A 20,388-nucleotide genomic window follows, 5' to 3' on the forward strand; every position below is an offset into this window, starting at 1 on the left:
CAAATCACAAAAATAAAACCATCTCCCATCACTGCATAACGATGCAAAAATGGAACCACGCCTGACTACGGGTCATGGAGAGGGTAGTTACAGTATGTCTGTCTCTCCTGCCCCAAACTACTTTGGCTACAAACAAGAATACTGGAACTCTAGGAATTCAATTGTAACAATAAAAAGCGAACTGTAAATCCAACACTACTCCAATAGCTACAGTCCAACTGAAATTATTAATACCAATAGCTAGTCAGGCAGTCTTTTCACATTATGAACCACACATCATTTACCATGCACAATGCAAGGGGGTTATATAAATTTATTTTCATATAACAATTGATTAATTTGGCAAAATTCCCATTTTTAATGTTTAATTCCATATTTCATTTCTTAAAAATCGACTAACAGGACACAAACCCACACAAAATTACAATCCGTATCTGCTCTATATTTACAGATATCTGGTCGCTATTAAGGCACAGATTTTAAACTAACATTTTCATCGAACAATCCAACTCTTTGTGCATAACATAACACTGACAACACCGTACACTGCAGTGTCATATTCCCTTTGTGGAATCCAAAAGAAGTGAGAAAATTCCTTTCCAGTGTGTTTTGGTTTCTTGTGCAGCCCTACTGAATGCAATGTTTCCCTGGGCCACCCTTCACTCTGGCTTAGCTCGGAACATGTCCACCTCTAAGGACCCCTCCCGGCTGAATCCCGTATACTCATTTCAACTTCCTCCGAGAAAACTGCTGAAGTGTGTGGTATGCATTCACAGAGAAAAGACGGATGCCCTTCAATGTCTCTCCTGCCTTATGTTCTAGCTAAAACAAACAGCTCAAGTCAGAGTTCAGGTTCAGCCAAACAATGGAACACCCCGGGAATCCCTTCCTTCCAGATGAATGTGTAACTAAAGAGATTTGGGAAGTCACACTGAGCCATATTAGCTTATAGACTGGAAATGATTCCAACCAATTCTATTTGTTGTGACAGTCATTCAGTTAACACATCATTAAGTGGCCTGGGTCTAAACCAAGACTGAGCAGCCCCTCACTGCTAATTACAGTTGATAGTTTTATGATTGCCTCATTATCTATGCCCTCAATGTAACCACTGACTGCTAGGAAGATGCCCCAAATTCCTCTGTGCGTGCAAAATCGCTCCTTGATTTACCTTCTTTCCTTAAAAGCAAAAATCACTGTGGAAAGGGTCAGGCAAGTATTTCTCACACCATGTTTGCATAAAATGCCCACCAACTGTAAATGCTAATCTAATGCCTTTTGTTAAGAGCCTCCAACAGTGGTTTATGTCCATTTATAAATGTTTGAACACTGAACATAAATAGGTCATTACAGTACAGTAATTCACAATATTTCCTCTGGGAAAGTATTTCAACAAATTAACGTTCTTCAAAAATGAATATTGCATTGCAGAAAGAGAGGCACTTCATGATTTTCTTCAGGACATTTGAACCCTTCATAAATTGCTAAGACAACATCTGAAAAGACACAGGAAACAATATTGCCAGATTTCTTGGACTTTCACAGTATATGAATGCAATAGTGAGCTCTAACCATTTCCACCATGGCCTCTTTTTTTTTTAACCCAATCACTCTTGGAGTGTTCTCATCTGAAAGGTTAAAACCTTCTTTCTTGACAATCACCAGTCTAAAGTAACTCAGCATGGATGTGTGTTCCCTGATCTCCACTACACGTGAAGAAAGTACCAGAACACATGCTTCATGTTATAATGGCAACAGTGCTGTCTTGTCAAAAACAATTAGTTGTCTGTCTAAACCAATGAATGGTCTCAGGCTCAAGTTTTATGAATGCCTTTCATTTTTCTACCATAAATCTTTAGTAGATTTTCAGTTCAATCTGTTATGTACTGTAGGCTTATAGAATCTAAAAATAAAAGTTTGATATAAATAGATATTCTTTAGTGTCAGTATACTAAAAATAGCCCTTTGCCTTCAGACAACCATTAAAATCTTTTTTAGCAATACAGGCGGCAGTTAAATATGACTGCAAAGGGTTAATATTGCAAAGTCCATTTTGGTCTTTCATTGCACCTGTTATAGTGAACTAGTTTTATTGTTACATGTTTCTATGATACTAAATGAAATGAAATGAATATGATTGGTCCTGGTCCAAGAGAATTCCCTTTGGAACATTTCCCCATCAATTGTGGAATATTCTACAGAGATCTAGTACCGTTATCAGGAGACAATTTTATCTACTGTCATAACACATGACTAAATTTGATTTACACCAATAAGGCATTTGCTATGGAAATGACAGAGAGAAAAATATTTCCACAGGACAAGAAATCAGAACATGTAAAGTGCTGAAAGACCTCAATAATTATTTTGAAGCAGTACCAGAAAATCCCATCTTGATAAAAACCAACAGTCCACCCTCTCTGGCATCCCAGCGGTCCAATTATTCCTTCATTCAAAGTAAAAAAATCAGTGCATACATTATAGTTATAGTTAATAAAATACTAAACAAAAAAAATCTATCTTATTATTGCAAATTCTGTCCAATCTACAGAAGTAAAAAGTAATCCACTTTTGGTGTCCTGAAGGATGATAGGCAGGAAAGTGTTTTCTAGTTTTCTATCTTCTTTTTTTTGGGGGGGGGCACAAGTAAGACTTGTGCAAAGATAATGCTTTGGTCCTTGATATCCATCGCCCAAAGTGCTGAGGGTGGTGTGCAGTGAAGGCTGTCCACAGGTTTCCTGGGGCCATTTTAACTGTTCATTGAATGCATGCCAACAGTTTAGTGCTACCAGCGACCACTGACGCTAGCAATGTCTGCGTGATACTGGCGTGGCAGCCTTCCGCTGGCCCCGCCTTCCAGGAAAGAAGCCCGTGCGTTTGTCGGATCAAAAAGCTTTCTTCGGTTTTTATTCAGTTCTGGAGAAGAGAAAGAGGAGGGAGAGACAAAGGAAAGGGTTTAATGTTTGGATCTGAAGAAAGATTCACGGGGGGCTTTGGAGACGAGTTCGTGGTAATGACATGGCTTTACACAGCACATGATATTGGAATGGAGTCTGCGTTGGTGGTTGAAAGACCAGAAGCAAGAGGCAAACCATTCTAATTCAAATATTCTCTGTAGGGATGAAATAAAGAACCCAGGTTTAATAGCAGAGATTTGGCAACATACCAAAGACAAACCTTTGATGATAAAGTGACTGACCTGACTGATCCCACCCAAACTTCCCCCCAGCTGCCACTAGTCAAGAGGAAAAAGCACAGCAAGTCCCTGCCCAAGCACACTCAAGATCAATAGAGGAGTTGGCCACAGATGACACATTTTTGCAGGAAATCAAAAATGCAATGAAATGTAAGTTTAAAACATTTTATAACACTGAAACATTTCAACCCCGATCAAACAGTTAAATGTGAACAGCAAAAGTGTGAACATGAGTTTATGGAGCAAACATATTACACTTTCAAATGGCTACTTAGGTAGCCATTTCCAAACATAAAATGAGACGGAAGGGGTCTTTCATTCAATTGTACTTTTCATTCAATTGCATTTATTGAGCACTTACTGTGTGCAAAGTGCTGTACTTGGGAGAGTACAACTACAGACACATTCCCTGCCCAGTGAGCTCATATACTTTCCCCTGCAGTTTCTCTGATGGAGATGACCAAGGAAATGCTACTGAATAAAGATGCCAGCAGCCAGGACAATTGATACATGAAAGAAGTCTAGGCTAATTTTTCAAGGAGTAGTTTGTGTGATTTCTTCATGTTTTAAAGAAATGAAGAGAAAGCTAATATTGTTTCAATGCATTTTTTTTTTGTAAATAACAAAACAGCAAAGGGATATTTTCCAACAGTACAACCAGAAGTTCAATGATAAAAAAAGTAGCCCATTCTGATGGAATCATCTTCATTATACTAAATCCAATTTATACAAACAATGACCTGAAACAATGTCACATTGATTCCGGGTGAACAAGACAGGTTATTGTTAGATGTACGCAGACTAGCAACATCATTTTAATAAAAGTCAAGCATCATTTTTGATTCAGATTAAACTAAGCAAGTTAGGCCTTTAGAAATGAATGAAAAGAATGTTGGAAACAAAAAGGATGAGGTAGTTAGGACAGAATTCATTCCTCCAGCCAAGCCTGTGCAGGAATCATGGCTTCTTCAAGCCACGGGGCTTCATCTCTTAGCGGAATATTTGCCCATAAGCCACAAAGACCATTGCCACATCTAAGCTATAAAAATGAACATGCATCCTCTAAAAACCAGAGTTAAAGAACCAACTTGAAATATTCTCAGAAAATGTTACATCCCATATCAAAAATGAAGAAAGCAATACGATAGCCATTTCACTCCAGCACAATCCATGCGTTTGAGCTTGGAAATCAAAGAGGACTAATGAAGGCATTGGCATAACCACATGTAACATGGTAAAAATTCATTCAATCTATTTATTGAGCGCTTACTGTGTGTAGAGAGTCAGGACTGTGTGCAAAGAGTCAGAACTTATCATAAAAGAAACACCACATCGGTTGAATTTTTCTGAGCCAGGGAAACCACCAATTTCCCAAAGAAACACTTCTTCTACAGTACATCACATTTCCACAACCTTCTTGGATAACAAAATGACAGGTTTTCAAGCCCATTCTGAAAATCTTCAAGAAACCATCATCTCAACCAGAGCAAATTTCTTCCTGAACTTGTCAGTGAAGCTGAGGGAGAGTTTGGGGGGAAAATACCAACCTTCAATCCTTGTATTTCCAAGTTTCACACAATCCTGGCAGCTCTCAGGATCTTGTTGCGGATCTGAACAGAGTCACAAACTAAAAGAATAGGGTGGGAAATGTTAGATCTACCTGAGGCTTTGGAGAGAAGCCTGTCAGCAGGATGCTAGCCTCTGTCTTGACAGGACCCTGCACGTCCAGCTAGCCACTTGCTAAGACTTTCTCAGAAAATCCTACAGCTTTCAAGACTTGTGTTTCCACTGTCAGAAACTGGAGTTGGCAGATGTAATGGAATTTGGCTCTATTTTTAACTGCTTGTTTGGCAAGCCTGAAGCAAGCCACATTTTCCCTTTAGTGTAACCAACAGACCCGACTAGGCCAAATGAACCTTTCTTATGCTAACAAATTCCTTTAGATAATCTAGTATTCAATTAGGCTTTCTAGTTGGGAAAAGGGCTATTTTAAAATCATGAGACTCTGAGGGCTTGGAAGGGACTTTTCACCTCTGGTGCCTGTGGTCAGCAAATACGTGGCTCAGGGGCCGAGGGTTCAGGTCACATATTCTCCTGCAGTGTGAGAAGGGCTGACTGCACCCCTTTTGGGCATGAAGAAGAGAAGAGCCTCCCTCTGATGCCTCCTGCCCATCTCAGAGAATGGCCAATCCAATGCAGGCAGCATCCCTCTGGCTGTCTGGAAGCCAAGAGAAAGACTGTGCCATGTTGTCTTCATGTTGGCATAACAAAATCCCAACCAAGGCATGGACCAGCAGCTGCCATCCAGTGGGCACTATCACAGAAGCAATGCCACCGGGGACAAGAAGTCCACCCTCTTCCTTTGTTGCCTATCCCTTTAGATGGAGAGAGGAGAATGCCAGGAAAATGCCCAAGAGTGGATCTGCCAAACAACTGGGAAGAAATCACTGTGGAAAAACAACTTTCTTCATCTCAAGGGAACTAAGTTTTCAAATTTATCTTTTGCGATGTATGACTTCTCTACAGTGGCCTAGAATTTTCAGAGAAAATGATTTGCCACATTCCACCTTGAGTTCTCAACCAAAAAAGGCCAAACCTAACTTTAAAGAAGAATCTATCTTTAAACCTGTCTTTAGAGAAGTAGCATGGCCTAGTGGATAGAGCACAGTCCTGGGAGTCAGAAGGACTTGGCTTCTAATTCCGGCTCTGTCACTAGTCTGCTGTGTGACCTCTGGCAAGTCACTTAACTTCTCTGTGACTCAGTTACCTCATCTGTGAAATGGGGATTAAGATTGTAAATCCCATGTGGGACAGGGACTGTATCCAACCTAATTATCTTGTATCTACCCTAGCGCTTAAGTACAATGCCTGGTTCATAGTAAACACTTGACAAATACCATATAAATTATTTATTATTACTATATTTAAAGGACCAAATACCTCCTTCTGTGACAGGACATATAAAACCAAGTCCACCAAATAAAAAAAGCTAAAGAGCCCATGTGAATTTACCAATGGAGTTGGGCTGTATAGGGGGATCAGATAATCAATATGAAAAAATGAAGGTTTTTTTCTTAAATAAAGAGTATTTTTTCCAAAAAGATCCTTTAACAAACAAGTTCTATGGACTTGACTTATTTGAAGGGTCATGAACTCCATATAAAAACGTTTCAGAGTAGGTGCTGATTTCTCAAAGCTATACAAATTTTGAAATTGAGTCAGTGCCTGAACTTACTTTTCCATTACACTGTTATTGTGAACAGAAACTCCATATGCACTAGGAATCATTGGCCAAAATTAATATGATGGTTGAACAATATTTCTATTACATCATAATAGTTCATGTCTGCAAATATATCACAAGCAGTGTGTGAACAGTAAATATTTTATTTTGCCAAGATTCAAAATTAATCAGCTTGAAAATGGTATTTTGAAAGAAGGAATTAATGTAGGGTGTATTTCTGGATTTGCTCAATTAATCTGAGCACAGAGTTGATCCAGAGGCCAGTCAGTAGAGGTTCAGTAGTTAAATTAACCCAATATGTTAATAAATATAGCCAGACAAGAGATTTATCTCTCAGGCCCTGACAGGATCATCTTATGCCTAACTCACTCATCTTACCCCCAGCCTCACTTGCCTTCATAATCTGCTCTCAATCCTCAGTCTGAGCCCTCCTCTTCCTCCCACCCACCCATTCTTCAGCTTCCCAACCATTTAATCAATCAATTAAATTTATCAAGTGCTTACTGTGTTCTAAGTGCTTGGAAGAGTACAATATAACAATAATAGTGGCATTTGTTAAGTGCTACTATGTACCAGGTACCCTACTAAGTGCTGGAGTAGATACAAGGTAACTGGGTTCAACGCAGTTCCTGTCCCACACTGGGCTCACAGTTTTCATCCCCATTTTACAGATGAGGTAACTGAGGCACAGAGAAGTGAAGTGACTTGCCCAAGGTCACCCAGCAGACAAGTGTTAGAGCTGGTATTAGAACCCAGGACCTCCTGACTTTCGGGCCTGTGCTCTATCCACTAAGCTATGTTGCTTCCCCAAGAGTTGACAGACATACTCCTTGTCCAGTCACTCCCCACTGTCCACTGGCACCTTCCTTCACCCAATGCTCCTCCTCTTCCTCCCTGTACCACCACCACCTCCCTTAACACCAACTTTTCCCAAATCACGCTCCCACCCAGACTTTCCTTCTTCTGCTGCCTTACCCTGTCCCTTCTGGCCTCACCAACACACCTTTGTACTCTCACTTCTCCCCTCTTCATATCATTAGCTTGTGAGCCCTTTGTTGGGTAGGGACTGTCTCTATATGTTGCCAACTTGTACTTCCCAAGTGTTTAGTACAGTGCTCTGCACACAGTAAGTGCTCAATAAATATGGTTGAATGAATTAATTAATTAATTAGCTCTTACCCTCTCCATTCTCAGCCCTTAGAACAGTGCTTGGCACATAATAAGTGCTTAATCAATCAATCAATCGTATTTATTGAGCGCTTACTGTGTGCAGAGCACTGTACTAAGTGCTTGGGAAGTACAAGTTGGCAACATATAGAGACAGTCCCTACCCAACAGTGGGCTCACAGTCTAAAAGGGGGAGACAGAGAACAAAACCAAACATACTAACAAAATAAAATAAATAGAATAGATATGTACAAGTAAAATAAATAGAGTAATAAATATGTACAAACATATATAGATATATACAGGTGCTGTGGGGAAGGGAAGGAGGTGAGATGAGGGGGATGGAGAGAGGGACGAGGGGGAGAGGAAGGAAGGGGCTCAGTTTGGGAAGGCCTCCTGGAGGAGGTGAGCTCTCAGTAGGGCCTTGAAGGGAGGAAGAGAGCTAGCTTGGCAGAAGGGCAGAAGGAGGGCATTCTAGGCCCGGGGGATGACGTGGGCCGGGGGTCGATGGCGGGACAGGCGAGAACGAGGCACGGTGAGGAGATTAGCGGCAGAGGAGCGGAGGGTGCGGGCTGGGCTGTAGAAGGAGAGACGGGAGGTGAGGTAGGAGGGGGGGAGGTGATGGAGAGCCTTGAAGCCGAGGGTGAGGAGTTTCTGCCTGATGCGCAGATTGATTGATTGGTAGCCACTGGAGATTTTTGAGGAGGGGAGTAACATGCCCAGAGCGTTTCTGGACAAAGACAATCCAGGCAGCAGCATGAAGCATGATTGAAGTGCGGAGAGACATGAGGATGAGAGATCAGAGAGAAGGCTGATACAGTAGTCCAGACGGGATAGGATGAGAGCTTGAACGAGCAGGGTAGCAGTTTGGATGGAGAGGAAAGGGTGGATCTTGGCAATGTTGTGGAGCTGAGACCGGCAGGTTTTGGTGACGGCTTGGATGTGAGGGGTGAATGAGAGAGCAGAGTCGAGGATGACTCCAAGGTTGCGGGCTTGTGAGACGGGAAGGATGGTAGTGCTGTCAACAGAGATGGGAAAGTCAGGGAGAGGGCAGGGTTTGGGAGGGAAGACAAGGAGTTCAGTCTTGGACATGTTGAGTTTTAGGTGGCGGGTAGACATCCAGATGGAGATGTCCTGAAGGCAGGAGGAGATGCGAGCCTGGAGAGAGGGGGAGAGAGCAGGGGCAGAGATGTAGATCTGTGTGTCATCAGCGTAGAGATGATAGTTGAAGCCGTGGGAGCGAATGAGGTCACCAAGGGAGTGCGTGTACATCGAGAACAGAAGGCGACCAAGAACTGAACCTTGGGGAACCCCCACAGTAAGGGGATGGGAAGGGGAGGAGGAGCCTGCAAAAGAGACTGAGAATGAACGACCGGAGAGATAAGAGGAGAACCAGGAGAGGATGGAGTCTGTGAAGCCAAGGTCGGATAGCATGTTGAGGAGAAGGGGGTGGTCCACAGTGTCGAAGGCAGCTGAGAGTTCGAGGAGGATTAGGATAGAGTACGAGCCGTTGGATTTGGCAAGCAGGAAGTCATTGGTGACCTTTGAGAGGGCAGTTTCCGTGGAATATAGGGGATGGAAGCTAGACTGTAGGGGGTCGAGGAGAGAGTTGGTGTTGAGGAATTCGAGGCAGCACGTGTAGACAACTCGTTAAGGGATTTTGGAAAGGAATGGTAGGAGGGATATGGGGCGATAACTAGAAGGTGAGGTGGGGTCAAGAGAGGGTTTTTTTAGAATGGGAGAGACATGGGCATGTTTGAAGGCAGAGGGGAAGGAACCAGTGGAGAGTGAGCAGTTGAAGATGGAGGTTAAGGAGGGGAGAAGGGATGGAGCGAGAGATTTCATGAGATGAGAGGGAATGGGGTCAGAAGCACAGGTGGCTGGAGTAGCACTTGAGAGGAGGGAGGAGAGCTCCTCTGAGGATACTGCTGGGAAGGATGGGAGAGTAGCAGAGAGTGTTGAGAGCCAGGGGGTTGGAGAAGGTGGGGAAGTGACTTTGGGGAGGTCAGACCTGATGGATTTAATTTTGTTAATGAAGTAGGAGGCCAGATCGTTGTGGGTGAGGGAAGGAGGAGGGGGAGGAACCGGGGGCCTGAGAAGGGAGTTGAATGTACGGAAGAGATGGCAGGGGTGATGGGCATGGGTGTCAATAAGGGAGGAGAAATAGTTTTGTCTGGCAGAAGAGAGGGCTGAGTTAAGGCAGGAAAGGATAAACCTGAAGTGAACGAGGTTGGCATGGTGTTTAGACTTTAGCCAGCAGCGTTCAGCAGCTCGGGCATAAGAGCGAAGAAGGCGAACAGTGGCAGTGATCCAGGGCTGTGGGTTAGTGGTATGAGAGCGGCGAAGGGAAAGGGGAGCGAGTGAGTCTAGCTGAGTAGAAAAGGTAGAGTTGAGAGCGGTAATCTGATCATCAAGACTAGGTAGAGAGGAGAGGGAGGCGAGGTGGGGTGTGAGGCGCTCAGAAAGATGGATGGGGTCAAGAGAGTGGAGAGCTCTGTGAGGGAGTAATATGGATTTACAGGGGAAAGGAGTGTGAGTGAGGAGGCAGGTGAGAAGATTAACAAATACCATCATCAACATCATCCTCCAACGCTACAGTGTACTTGCAATAACTGAGGTTACTGCATCCACTGCTTTAACTGTGCGTGGGGGGGTTGGCAGAAGAGGCAGGGGGCACAAGCTTACTTTACGGCCATGGTTATGTGGTCAACGGCCATAAAGCAAATCAGCTTCTTCACTGAAGGTGGCAGAGCTGACAGCAGCATGGTGGGGCTTGTCTCTAGACTATAAGCTCCTTATGGGCAGGGAATGTGTCTGTCATATTGTTATTCTGTACTTGTTATATTGTACTCGCCCAAGCACTTAGTATAGTCCTCTGCACACAGTAAAAGCTCAATAAATACAACTGAGGCAACAGCAGAGGAAACAGCTATTACAGCTGCCCAAAGTCCTCCACCAGCTGCATGAGATCACAGTGGTCATATTTGAGAAAATGCCCTTCCACCACTTCACTATGGGATGGAATAGTTTAGGAAAGTAGTCTAGTGGATAGAGCACAGAGAGTCAGAAAGACCTGGATTCTAACTCCAGTTGTGCCACTTGTCTGCTGTATGACCATGGGCAAGTCACTTCACTTCTCTCAGTTACCTCAGTTACCTCATCTGAAAATGGGGAAAGACTGTGAGCTCCATGTGGGACACGGACTATGTCCAACCTGCTTAGCTTGTATCAATCTCAGTGCTTGGTACAGTGCCTGGCACCTAGTAAACACTTAACAAATAACATAAAAATCAAAAGATTCTTCCCAGGATTAGGGTTTTAAGAAACTCAATTTAGAGAGGTGCATACCACTAGGAAACAGATGATATTGCAGGAAAAGCAGCGTGGCTTAGTGGTAAGAGCACAGGCTTGGGAGTCACAGGTCATGTGTTCTAATCCTGGCTCTGCCACTTGTCAGCTGTGTGACTTTGGGCAAGTCATTTAACTTCAATGGGCCTCAGTTACCTCACCTGTAAAATGGGGATTAAGACTGTGAGCCCCACATGGTACAGCCTGATTACCTTGTATCTCCCCCAGAGCTTAGAACAGTGCTTGGCACATAGTAAGTGCTTAAATGCCATCATTATTATTATTCTTATTGCAAACCACTGAGTTTCACGTTTGGAAAGTGCACAATAGTCATTCTTAAAGGACCTGGCGCTTGGATAGATTAATAGGGATGGGGGTGCAGAAAACCCTTTGCAGATGAGATATCACAATCATAACATATGAGGCCTAGTGGAAAGAGCAAAGGCTCAGGAATCAGGGGACCTGGGTTCTGGTATCAGCCCCACCACTTGTCTGCTGTGTGACCCTGGGCAAGTCCCTTCACTTCTCTGTTGACATCTCTGTTTCCTTGTTTATAAAATGGGATTATGTACCTGGTCTCCCTCCCCCTCAGACTGTGAGCCCCACATGGGTTAGGGAGTGTATGACCTGATTATCTTGTATCTATCCCAGTGCTTAGACCAGTGTTTTGCACACCCTAAGTGCTTAAGGAATCCCACAATCATTATTAATATTACTTTCCTCTAGCTTGCCTTCTTTTATGTCCACTGAACACCCCTCAATAACTCTCTTATCAGTATCACAGATTTTCTTTCCCCAATATAAAACTTTCTACACAAACAGAATTACTGGTAATGACACTCAGAGTCTTAAAAAATAGTAAGGATGTTTTGTGGATAACTAGAACATTCCCTAGGACCCCAGAATGAAAAGAACAAAATCTGGGGTATATTACTCTCCTTCACTCTGACAATCACTTCTCAAGCCACTTTGGCTAGGTGGTCATTCCTTTTTCAACATCCAAACTGTTCATTCGTATTAAGAATTATATGGCAGAGGGATGTTGCTTGCTCCAAACACAAATTCCTAACCTGACTCTTGGTTCCCATGAAGTAATGATTTCAGTTCATAGCTGAAACATACTGCATACAATGAAGTCTAATTATTATACTCAGTTATTGCATTTGAGGCAAACAGAAGCAGCAAAAAGCACTATACTGGTTTCCCACCTCCATCTCCTTTCATGTGTTAAAACAGAATTTTCTGTTTAAAGATTTCTGAAGAGGTATGCTCCAACGAAATCATGACTTCAAAGCAGATATACAAGCAATGCTTTAGTGTTAGGAGTTAGGAGTCTCCCAGCATGCACCACGGTCTCAGCATTAGCACAGAGAGAAATTGCCACTGCACAGACGGTAATTGCCATGGTTATGACAGAATCAGCCCAGTAGGCTTAGAGGGCTAATGACACAGATTTTAATGACTTCAAAATTCAATAGTCAACTTGGTCATATTCACCTGAGATTGCAAGCAGCATTTTCCTTCTGGCACCAAAAGTGGTAATCCCCAGTTCCTTCAAATCCTGATCAGTGAGGGTGAGGAATGTCTGAAGATCAATCTAGAAAAAAGAAACAGATTATAAAACTACTATATGTGGGACGGGTGTCATCCAATCTCCAATGATCGTTTTCAGTAATGGATTTCTTTGTCATTGAAGAGAGAATTCCTTAAATGAAAGATGGAAAAGAAAACATTCTTCCCAAAGAAAAAGTTTTATCTTAACCCACCTCTCCTTCCCCAAATTTCTTGAGTGGGAACAAACCTATAGAATTAGATGTAACGACAACTAATTAAAGAACATTTGGACCAAGACTGATCCACTCTGTCATTCTGGACAAATCACATATCCTCTCCAACGTATCTCTTACTAGTTATCACCACCTAACAGAGGAGCTATGTGGTGGAAACTTAAAAGCAAAATGACTATACTACTCATTTTTGACCATCTTTGACTGATCTATAATAAAGATTCAGGGAAAATAAAACAAGCCTCATCATACAAGGAAATCTCATTCAATATATCCATGCCCCTGATCCAGGGCAAAAACACAGACCAAGCAGTTAGACTTAACAACTTACTGTAGAATTAATGCCAGAAATCCTCATAAAAATCCTAAGCCAGTTCATTGAAAAAATATTTATCTGTGAGTTCTGGGCCAATAAGTTGTTCACATCATGATAAATGTATAGTATAAAGGCTAATCTGGATCAGAGACAGTAAGAAAGATATCACTTACTGCACTGATAAGCCTCATAAGCAGAATTGGAAAAGTTTGAGTTTAAATAATTTTTACAGTTCTTTAAAGGGAGGATTCGAACTAAGTGTTCTCTATTTCACAGAGGCATGACAAAGAGGAAATGGGCTAAAACATGTCAAGAAAGAGTATATCCAAACATAAGGAGAACCTCTGTTTTTTTTTTTTCTCAAGGTATTTATTAAGCACTTACTATACGCCAGGCACTGTTCCAAGTGCTGGGGTAAATACAAGATAATCAGGTTGGACACAGTCCTTGTCCCACATAGGGCTCACCGTCAATCCCCATTTTACAAACGAGGAAACTCAGACACAGAAAAGTGAAGTGATTTGCCCAAGGTCATACAGCAGACAGATGGCAGAGCCGGTATTAGAACCCAGGTCCTTCTGACTGCCAGGCCTGTGCTCTACCCACTGAGCCAAGCTGCTTCTCTGTTTGGGAAACATCAGGGATTTTGTAGAATTCCTAGTCAGAACATCATTCCAGCCTGTTCCATTTAGGCCCTCTCCACTGCCCAACAACAATACTTCTCCTTTCTAATTCACTTCCATACCCACGGCCCCCAACAACTGTTCCAAACATTTAACTCCCTTCTCAACTCTCCTGTCTTCCAGCCCCCACCATCTTTTTCCCCTTGAGATCTGGCCACATACTTCCTCAAAATTGAAACCATCAGGCCCAGTCTCCCTAAAAATCTTCCCTTTTCCTCTCCAATCTTCCCCACTCCCTAAATTTCACCTTCTTCCATTCTCCCTATATTCCCTGCAGTAATTTAAGAGGAGATCTCTGGCCTCCTCTCTAAATTCACCTCCTCTCTAAATGGCCCCCCAACCTGTGCTACTGATCCCATCTCTTGAAACTCTTTTAAAACACTTGCCCCCTCCCTCCTTCCCTCCTTGACAGCTATCTTCAACTGTCCACTTTCCAACTGCTTCTGCCCAAATGCATCAAAACTGCTTATGTATCTCCTATCCTAAAAAAAACTCTCCCTTGACCCCACGGCTCCTTCCGGTTATCGGTTCATCTCCCTCCAAATTCTCTCCAAATTACTTGAGAGAGTTGTTTACAGCTGCTGTCTCCACTGCCTCTTCTCCAATTCTCTCCTAGATCTTCTCCAGTCTGGCTTCTGCTCCCTTCACTCTACAGAAACAGCCCTCTCTAAAGTAATTAATGACCTTTTTCTCACCAAATCTGACAGACTCTACCCTAATCCTCCTAAACCTCTCAGCAGCCTTCAACACTGTAGACCACCCCCTTCTTTTTGAAACTTTATCCACCCTTGGCTTCACTGACACTGTCCTCTCTTGGTTCTCCTCCTATTAATCAATCAATGATATTTATTGAGTGCTTATTATGTGCAGAGCACTGTGTACTAAGCACTTGGGAAAGTACAATACAACAGAATAAATGGACACATTCCCTACCCATAACCAGCTTACAGTCTAGAGGGGGAGAGAGACATTTATATGAACAAATAATTTACAGTGCATAATTTAAAAATAAGTACTTAAGTGCTTTGGGGTTGGGGAGAGGGAGGCAGGGAAAGAGGCCTTACTCCGGAAAGGCCACTTGGCGGAGATGTGATTTTATTAAAGCTTTGAAGGTGGAGAGAGTGGTGGTCTGGTATATACAGAGGGAGACGGAGTTCCAGGCTAGGGGGAGGATGTGGGAAAGGTGTTGGTGGAAAGACAGACTGCATCGGGGCAATGTATCTCTCCTATCTGACCACTCCTCGGTTTCTTTTGCTGGCTCTTCCTCTGCCTCCCACTCTCTAACAGTGTGGGGGGGTCCCTCAAGACTCAGTTCTAGGTCCCCTTCTATTCTCCATCTACACCCACTCCCTTGGAGAACTCATTCGCTCGCATTGCTTCAACTACCATCTTTGTGCAGATTCCCAAATCTACATCACCTCTCTCCTTCCCTGCAATTTTACATTTTCTCCTGCCTTCAGGACATCTCTACCAATACCCTGCAAATGCCTCAAACTAAACATGTCCAAAACAAAACTCCTTATCTTCCCATCCAAACTCCATCCTCCCTTTGTCTTTCCTATCACTACAAACAATACCAGTATCCTCCCTATCTCACAAGCCCATAACCTTGGCTTTAACCTCAACTCATCTCTCATTCCACATATTCAATCTGTCACTAAATTCTGTCAGTTCTACCTTCATAACATTGCTAAAATCCACCCTTTCCCCTTCTTACAAACTGCTACCAGCCTAATACAAGCATTTATACTATTCCACCTCGACTACTGATTCTGCCTTCTCACTGACCCCCCAGCCTCTTCTCTCTCCCCACCCAGTCCATACTTCACTGTGCTGCATGGATCATTGTTCAACAAAAATATTCCGTCCATGTCTTCTCCACTCCTCAAGAACTGCCAATGGCTGCCCATCCCCCCCACCTCCTCACACAGACCATGTGGGTTGGGGTTGGGAGTGCTCCGTTCAGGGGAACGCTGCCACAGGACCGCCCCTCCAGGTATAGTACTCTGTCCATAGTAAGTGCTCAATAAATATCATTGATTGATTGATTTACCTGCCTGATGCCAAGGGAATGAATTAGATGAGCTCTTTCAGTCACGTCAAATATATAACTCTATGAAAACTGAGTCATATACCTGGATTTGTTTAATAAGAAAGTTATAAGAAGCACTGCTTATTTAATGAATAATAATGATGGCATTTGTTAAGTGCTTACTATGTGCAAAGCACTGTTCTAAGCGCTGGGGAGGATACAAGGTGACAAGTTGTCCCATGTGGGGCTCACAGTCTTAATCCCCATTTTACAGATGAGGTAACTGAGGCACAGAGAAGTTAAGTGACTTTCCCAAAGTCACACAGCTGACAACTGGTGGAGCTGGGATTTGAACCCATGACCTCTGACTCCCAAGCCCATGCTCATTCCATTGAGCCATGCTGCTTCTCCTTAATTGGGAACTTTGGGAACAAAGAGTCCAAAGGTTCAACTGGAGCTTATTAAAAACCACATAGGAGAAATTATCTGTGGCTGTGCACTGATCAAGAAACATGATGGCAAAAACGAGATTGAAGAATTGGAATTCTAGGGTATTTCTACAGTCTTCTATTTATCAGTCCTACTGAATAAGTGAGGAGATGGAAGCTCCATATTCCATATGGGTACAGACCTAGAAGTCAATCAATCAATCAATGGTACTGCAGAGCACTGTACAAGGTGCTTAGAAAAGGTCAATAGTGTAGGAAGATAGGATCCGTGTTCTCAAGGAGTTTAAAATCTACTGGAGAGACAGACATTAGAATGTATTACAGGCTGAGGGGGCGGTGGGGAGGATCCACAGACTATCCAGATGGCAGGGCCGCTGGAGGGATGAGAATCAAAGTGGGTCTAAACATAAGTGTGTAGATGATAGAAGGGATGAAGAATAGGGTGGGGAGAGGAGAGACTAGTCATGGAAGGCTTCCTCGAGGAGATATGATTTCAATACGGTTTTGAAGATGGGGAGAGTGGTGGTCTGATGGATATAAATGGGGAGGGAGCTCCAGGCAGGAAGGAAAGTCTGGACATGGGGTTGAGTTATAATAATAATAATAATACAATATATATTATAATAATATAATAATAATTATTATGGTAATCAGGTTGTCCAATGTGGGGCTCACAGTCTTAATCTCCATTTACAGATGAAGTAACCGAGGCACAGAGAAGCAAAGTGGCATGCCCAAGGTCACCCAGCAGATAAGTGGCAGAGCCGGGATTAGACCCCACATCCTCTGACTCCCAAGCCCAGGCTCTTGCCATGAAGCCCCGCAGCTTCTCGCCCCTCTTCCTTGTACTCCACTTTCCCAAGTGTTCACTACACTGAATCCACTGGGTAGCCAGTAAATTCCATCACCACTGACAGTTCTGATAAAATTATCATTGAAAGTGCCAATGCTGGCTGTGCATGATTTCGCTTAAGAAGCAACTACATAATGTTGCACAAATGGACAGAAAGACACTTTTTAAAGACTGACCTCTTGTTGCTGGAATACGTCGGTGTATTTTCCCAAGCCGAGTTTGCTGAAGAGCTCGGGGAGATCAGACCCTTTGAACGAGCTGTTCAAGTTACAGCCATTGCTTCCCGTGAGTGAGGAAATGCAGTCCATGTAATTGCTACTGCTCAGATAATGCTCGGCTGAAAGGCAGAGAAAAGATAGACTGGTAAGTTTAAAATACGTGGTCCTTGGGCATTTAATCAAAAGCTTCTAACACCTGAATATTTCACATTCCACTGTTCTGTTGAACACAGCTGGGAAACTCAGCCTCTTATCAAACATCAGTTTCTCTTGATTGCTCTCAGCAAAGCACTTGTCTTAACCAGTCATGGTTCTTGAGGCAGTGATTGGCCAACAATGTCTCTGAAGTTATTTATGATACTCAGACTTTCCCAAAGCTTCCAGGAACATTAATTCTTTGCACACACTGTCTAATTAAATGCAGATAAGGTGGTAGGAGGGCTGGAGATATAGAAGACTTGAATAGGATTCTGAGAGACCTGCACTCCAACTGCTCCACTGATCCAACTCTTAGGGTGAGCAGGCTATCAGCCCCCTAAAACTCATCAATGTAAAAAAGCAATAATTCTTTATGGAAATTTTAAGGTGTCCATTACTTTGTTTAATGAATTCTACACGTGTAACTAATTGTTCTCACTTTTAAATATTTGTTTTCCACACAATGCATATATTTATTTTCTTAATAGCCCAATTGTCTAAATTCTGCATGATCTCAGTGCTTATTCTTTTAAAATATCTAGACTTACCACATCTTTCCTCAGTCGATATTCAGCCAAGCTAGAGTGCTTACTTAATCATTCCTCTAAATCTATAACCTCCCACCTCCCCTCATCAGTCATCACTGAAGTCCTTCACCTCATTCTTTTAACATGATTTATACCTCCTTAATAGGGACAATTACCTCAGTAATCTGTCTTCTTAGGCTGTAGTTTTCTAACAATTGGATACATCTTGTTGATTATCTGAAACAATTTCTATTTTCATATTAACCCATATTTTAATGTGTGGGTTCATATCTTTCATTGAAATAATGCTGCCTAGCAACACAGTGGGTCTACAGAATCCTACGGCTACAGGGGATTTTAGGAGGGTCATAGAGTTCATTTCTCTGTCTCCTATCCAATCAGCATCTACAGTAGCACAAAAAGATACCTTTCCACTTAAAAATCTCCAAGGGCAGATTGCACAATTTCTCTCAGAAACACATGAATCTCCAGACTCTTTATAGTCAGGAGGTTTTCTTTCATAATTTCTAACCTAAATCTCTCCTGCTGTTGCTTAATCCCCTTCTCTTATCTTGCATTTTGTGGAAACATGGGACTATCACAGGTAAAATGCCCCTTTATATCTCTAAAGATGTCAAATGCTTTTTCTTTGGCCTTAATAACCTCAATTCCTTTAGACTTGCTTCGTGAAAGTAGATATAAAAAAGTGTCAGCCCACAAACATGTTTTCCAGATCACCCAAATAGTAAAATAAAAGGAAATAATCTAAAATACTATTTATTCTGGATAACAGGGCAAGTGGCTATTTGAAGAATAGTTTTAGTCATCATCACTGGGCTTCTCTTGTGCTTTCTGCATCCAAGTACTCCAGCTGTGGTTTGAATTAATGGCCCCAATCTCCTCCTCTCTCTATAGATCAGACAAACCAATGTTGAGTTTGGTAGAAATACTCCATCACAGTTCCTACCATGGTTCCTAGTCACTTGGGCCAGAACTGCTGACTTTTATCTGGTTTATGGTCTCTTTCAACCATGCTCGCCCAGGGCCACAGGTGATTCCTGCTTTCCAACTCCCTGTGGTCTGTAGACTGAATCAGGTTACTTCTATTTCCATCATCTAAAATGTCCAGGACTAAATTCTGCTTGAAGAATACCCTTCAATATCCCTGAACTTTTCTGTCCCACTTCCCTGAGCTGTTGTTTTCAGGATTATCAAAAAGACACATCCCGTGATCTTGCTTAGCGCACAGCTATGGTGGACGGAGCTTTCAATAAGGATCGTATCTACTCCCCCAATCCCACATCCTGTTTGAAGGATTAAAACAACACCATTCACTCACTTGATTTGTTTTGTTTGCGTTTCGGACTGCCGATTGATGCTGCCAATTCACTAGGGGAGGGACCTATTCCATTCCGGTCTCTCCAACTGTCAGATTCTCTTCCATTTCCTAGGTACTCCCGACTGCTGGAGCGGGAAAGAGATAATGATGGGCCCTGCAAAAGGCCCAAAGTAAGACAATGCCTGACAGGAGGAAGTGCATTCACAGAAAAGGTGTCCTAAACTTCCAGGGTGCTTAACTCAGTCTTTGGGAGTACCAATCCATGTCTCTTCTCACCTCAACCGGTAGGAAGGGCAACACAGAAGGAGAAGATAGGCTGGCAGGCCTACTCCAGAACTTAGAGGGTGATTGTGGTGTTAAGTGTTTACTATGTGTCAAGCAGTTTACTAAGTCCTGCAGTAGACACAGGATAATGAGGCTAGACAGAGTCCCTGTCCTGCATGGGGCTCAGAGTCTACTTGGACACTGTCAACTGAGATCATTCATTTAAGTTCAACCACAGTTCAAGTTCAAAGGATGCCAAGCACCATACGAAAAACAGGGGGAAAATGGGTAGACCAAGAGGCTTTCTAAAAGGTGGCAAAGAGTCTTTGTCTCAAAATCCAGATTGTCAGTTTGCTTGGATTACTCTAAAGATGAAGAGTCCAAGAGATTACTCCGAGAGTATCCAAAAGTGAAACATAACAAATTTAAAAAAAAACGAACACAAAAAACTCTTCCTATTAATTCCACCGAAAAAAGTCTCTGATGTAAGGCACCGCAAATGAGCATGCTTAATTTTGAATGTGGAAATGATCCGAGTCATTCAAGGATAAAGTCCTTAATAGAAATCCCTCCTTCCTCAATACCGGTTTTCTGATAAGTAATGGGCAGGGAATGTGCCTGTTATATTGTATCCTCCCAAAAGCCTAGTACAGGGCTCTGCACACGGTTAGCGCTCAATAAATGCAATTGATTGAACAGCTGAACCCAGACACTTGCCTATGCAGTCAGATAAACCAAGCACTTTTCTGAGGAACAGCATATTTGTA

The 20,388-nt window shown here is 42.7% G+C and overlaps 1 protein-coding gene across 2 annotated transcripts in view; it reads right to left on the bottom strand.

Moving 5' to 3' along the window:
• Nucleotides 1-298: 298 nt before the first annotated feature.
• Nucleotides 299-20,388, bottom strand: part of BICC1 (BicC family RNA binding protein 1) — a 313,234-nt gene continuing 293,144 nt past the window's right edge. Inside the window, exons 18-22 of one of the 2 annotated variants that reach the window (XM_038744154.1) lie at nt 19,358-19,511; nt 17,252-17,412; nt 12,453-12,552; nt 4,744-4,823; nt 2,847-2,916 (exon numbers count right to left, since the gene is read on the bottom strand). In XM_038744154.1, coding sequence (XP_038600082.1) covers nt 4,768-4,823; nt 12,453-12,552; nt 17,252-17,412; nt 19,358-19,511 — 471 coding nt within the window. In that variant the 3' untranslated portion in view covers nt 2,847-2,916; nt 4,744-4,767. Of the gene's footprint in view, nt 2,917-4,743; nt 4,824-12,452; nt 12,553-17,251; nt 17,413-19,357; nt 19,512-20,388 lie in introns of both variants that reach the window. The other variant, XM_038744153.1, reaches the window with a different exon arrangement.

The sequence above is a fragment of the Tachyglossus aculeatus genome, chromosome 3 (genome assembly GCF_015852505.1).
Source record: "Tachyglossus aculeatus isolate mTacAcu1 chromosome 3, mTacAcu1.pri, whole genome shotgun sequence".
Classification (NCBI taxonomy): domain Eukaryota; kingdom Metazoa; phylum Chordata; class Mammalia; order Monotremata; family Tachyglossidae; genus Tachyglossus; species Tachyglossus aculeatus.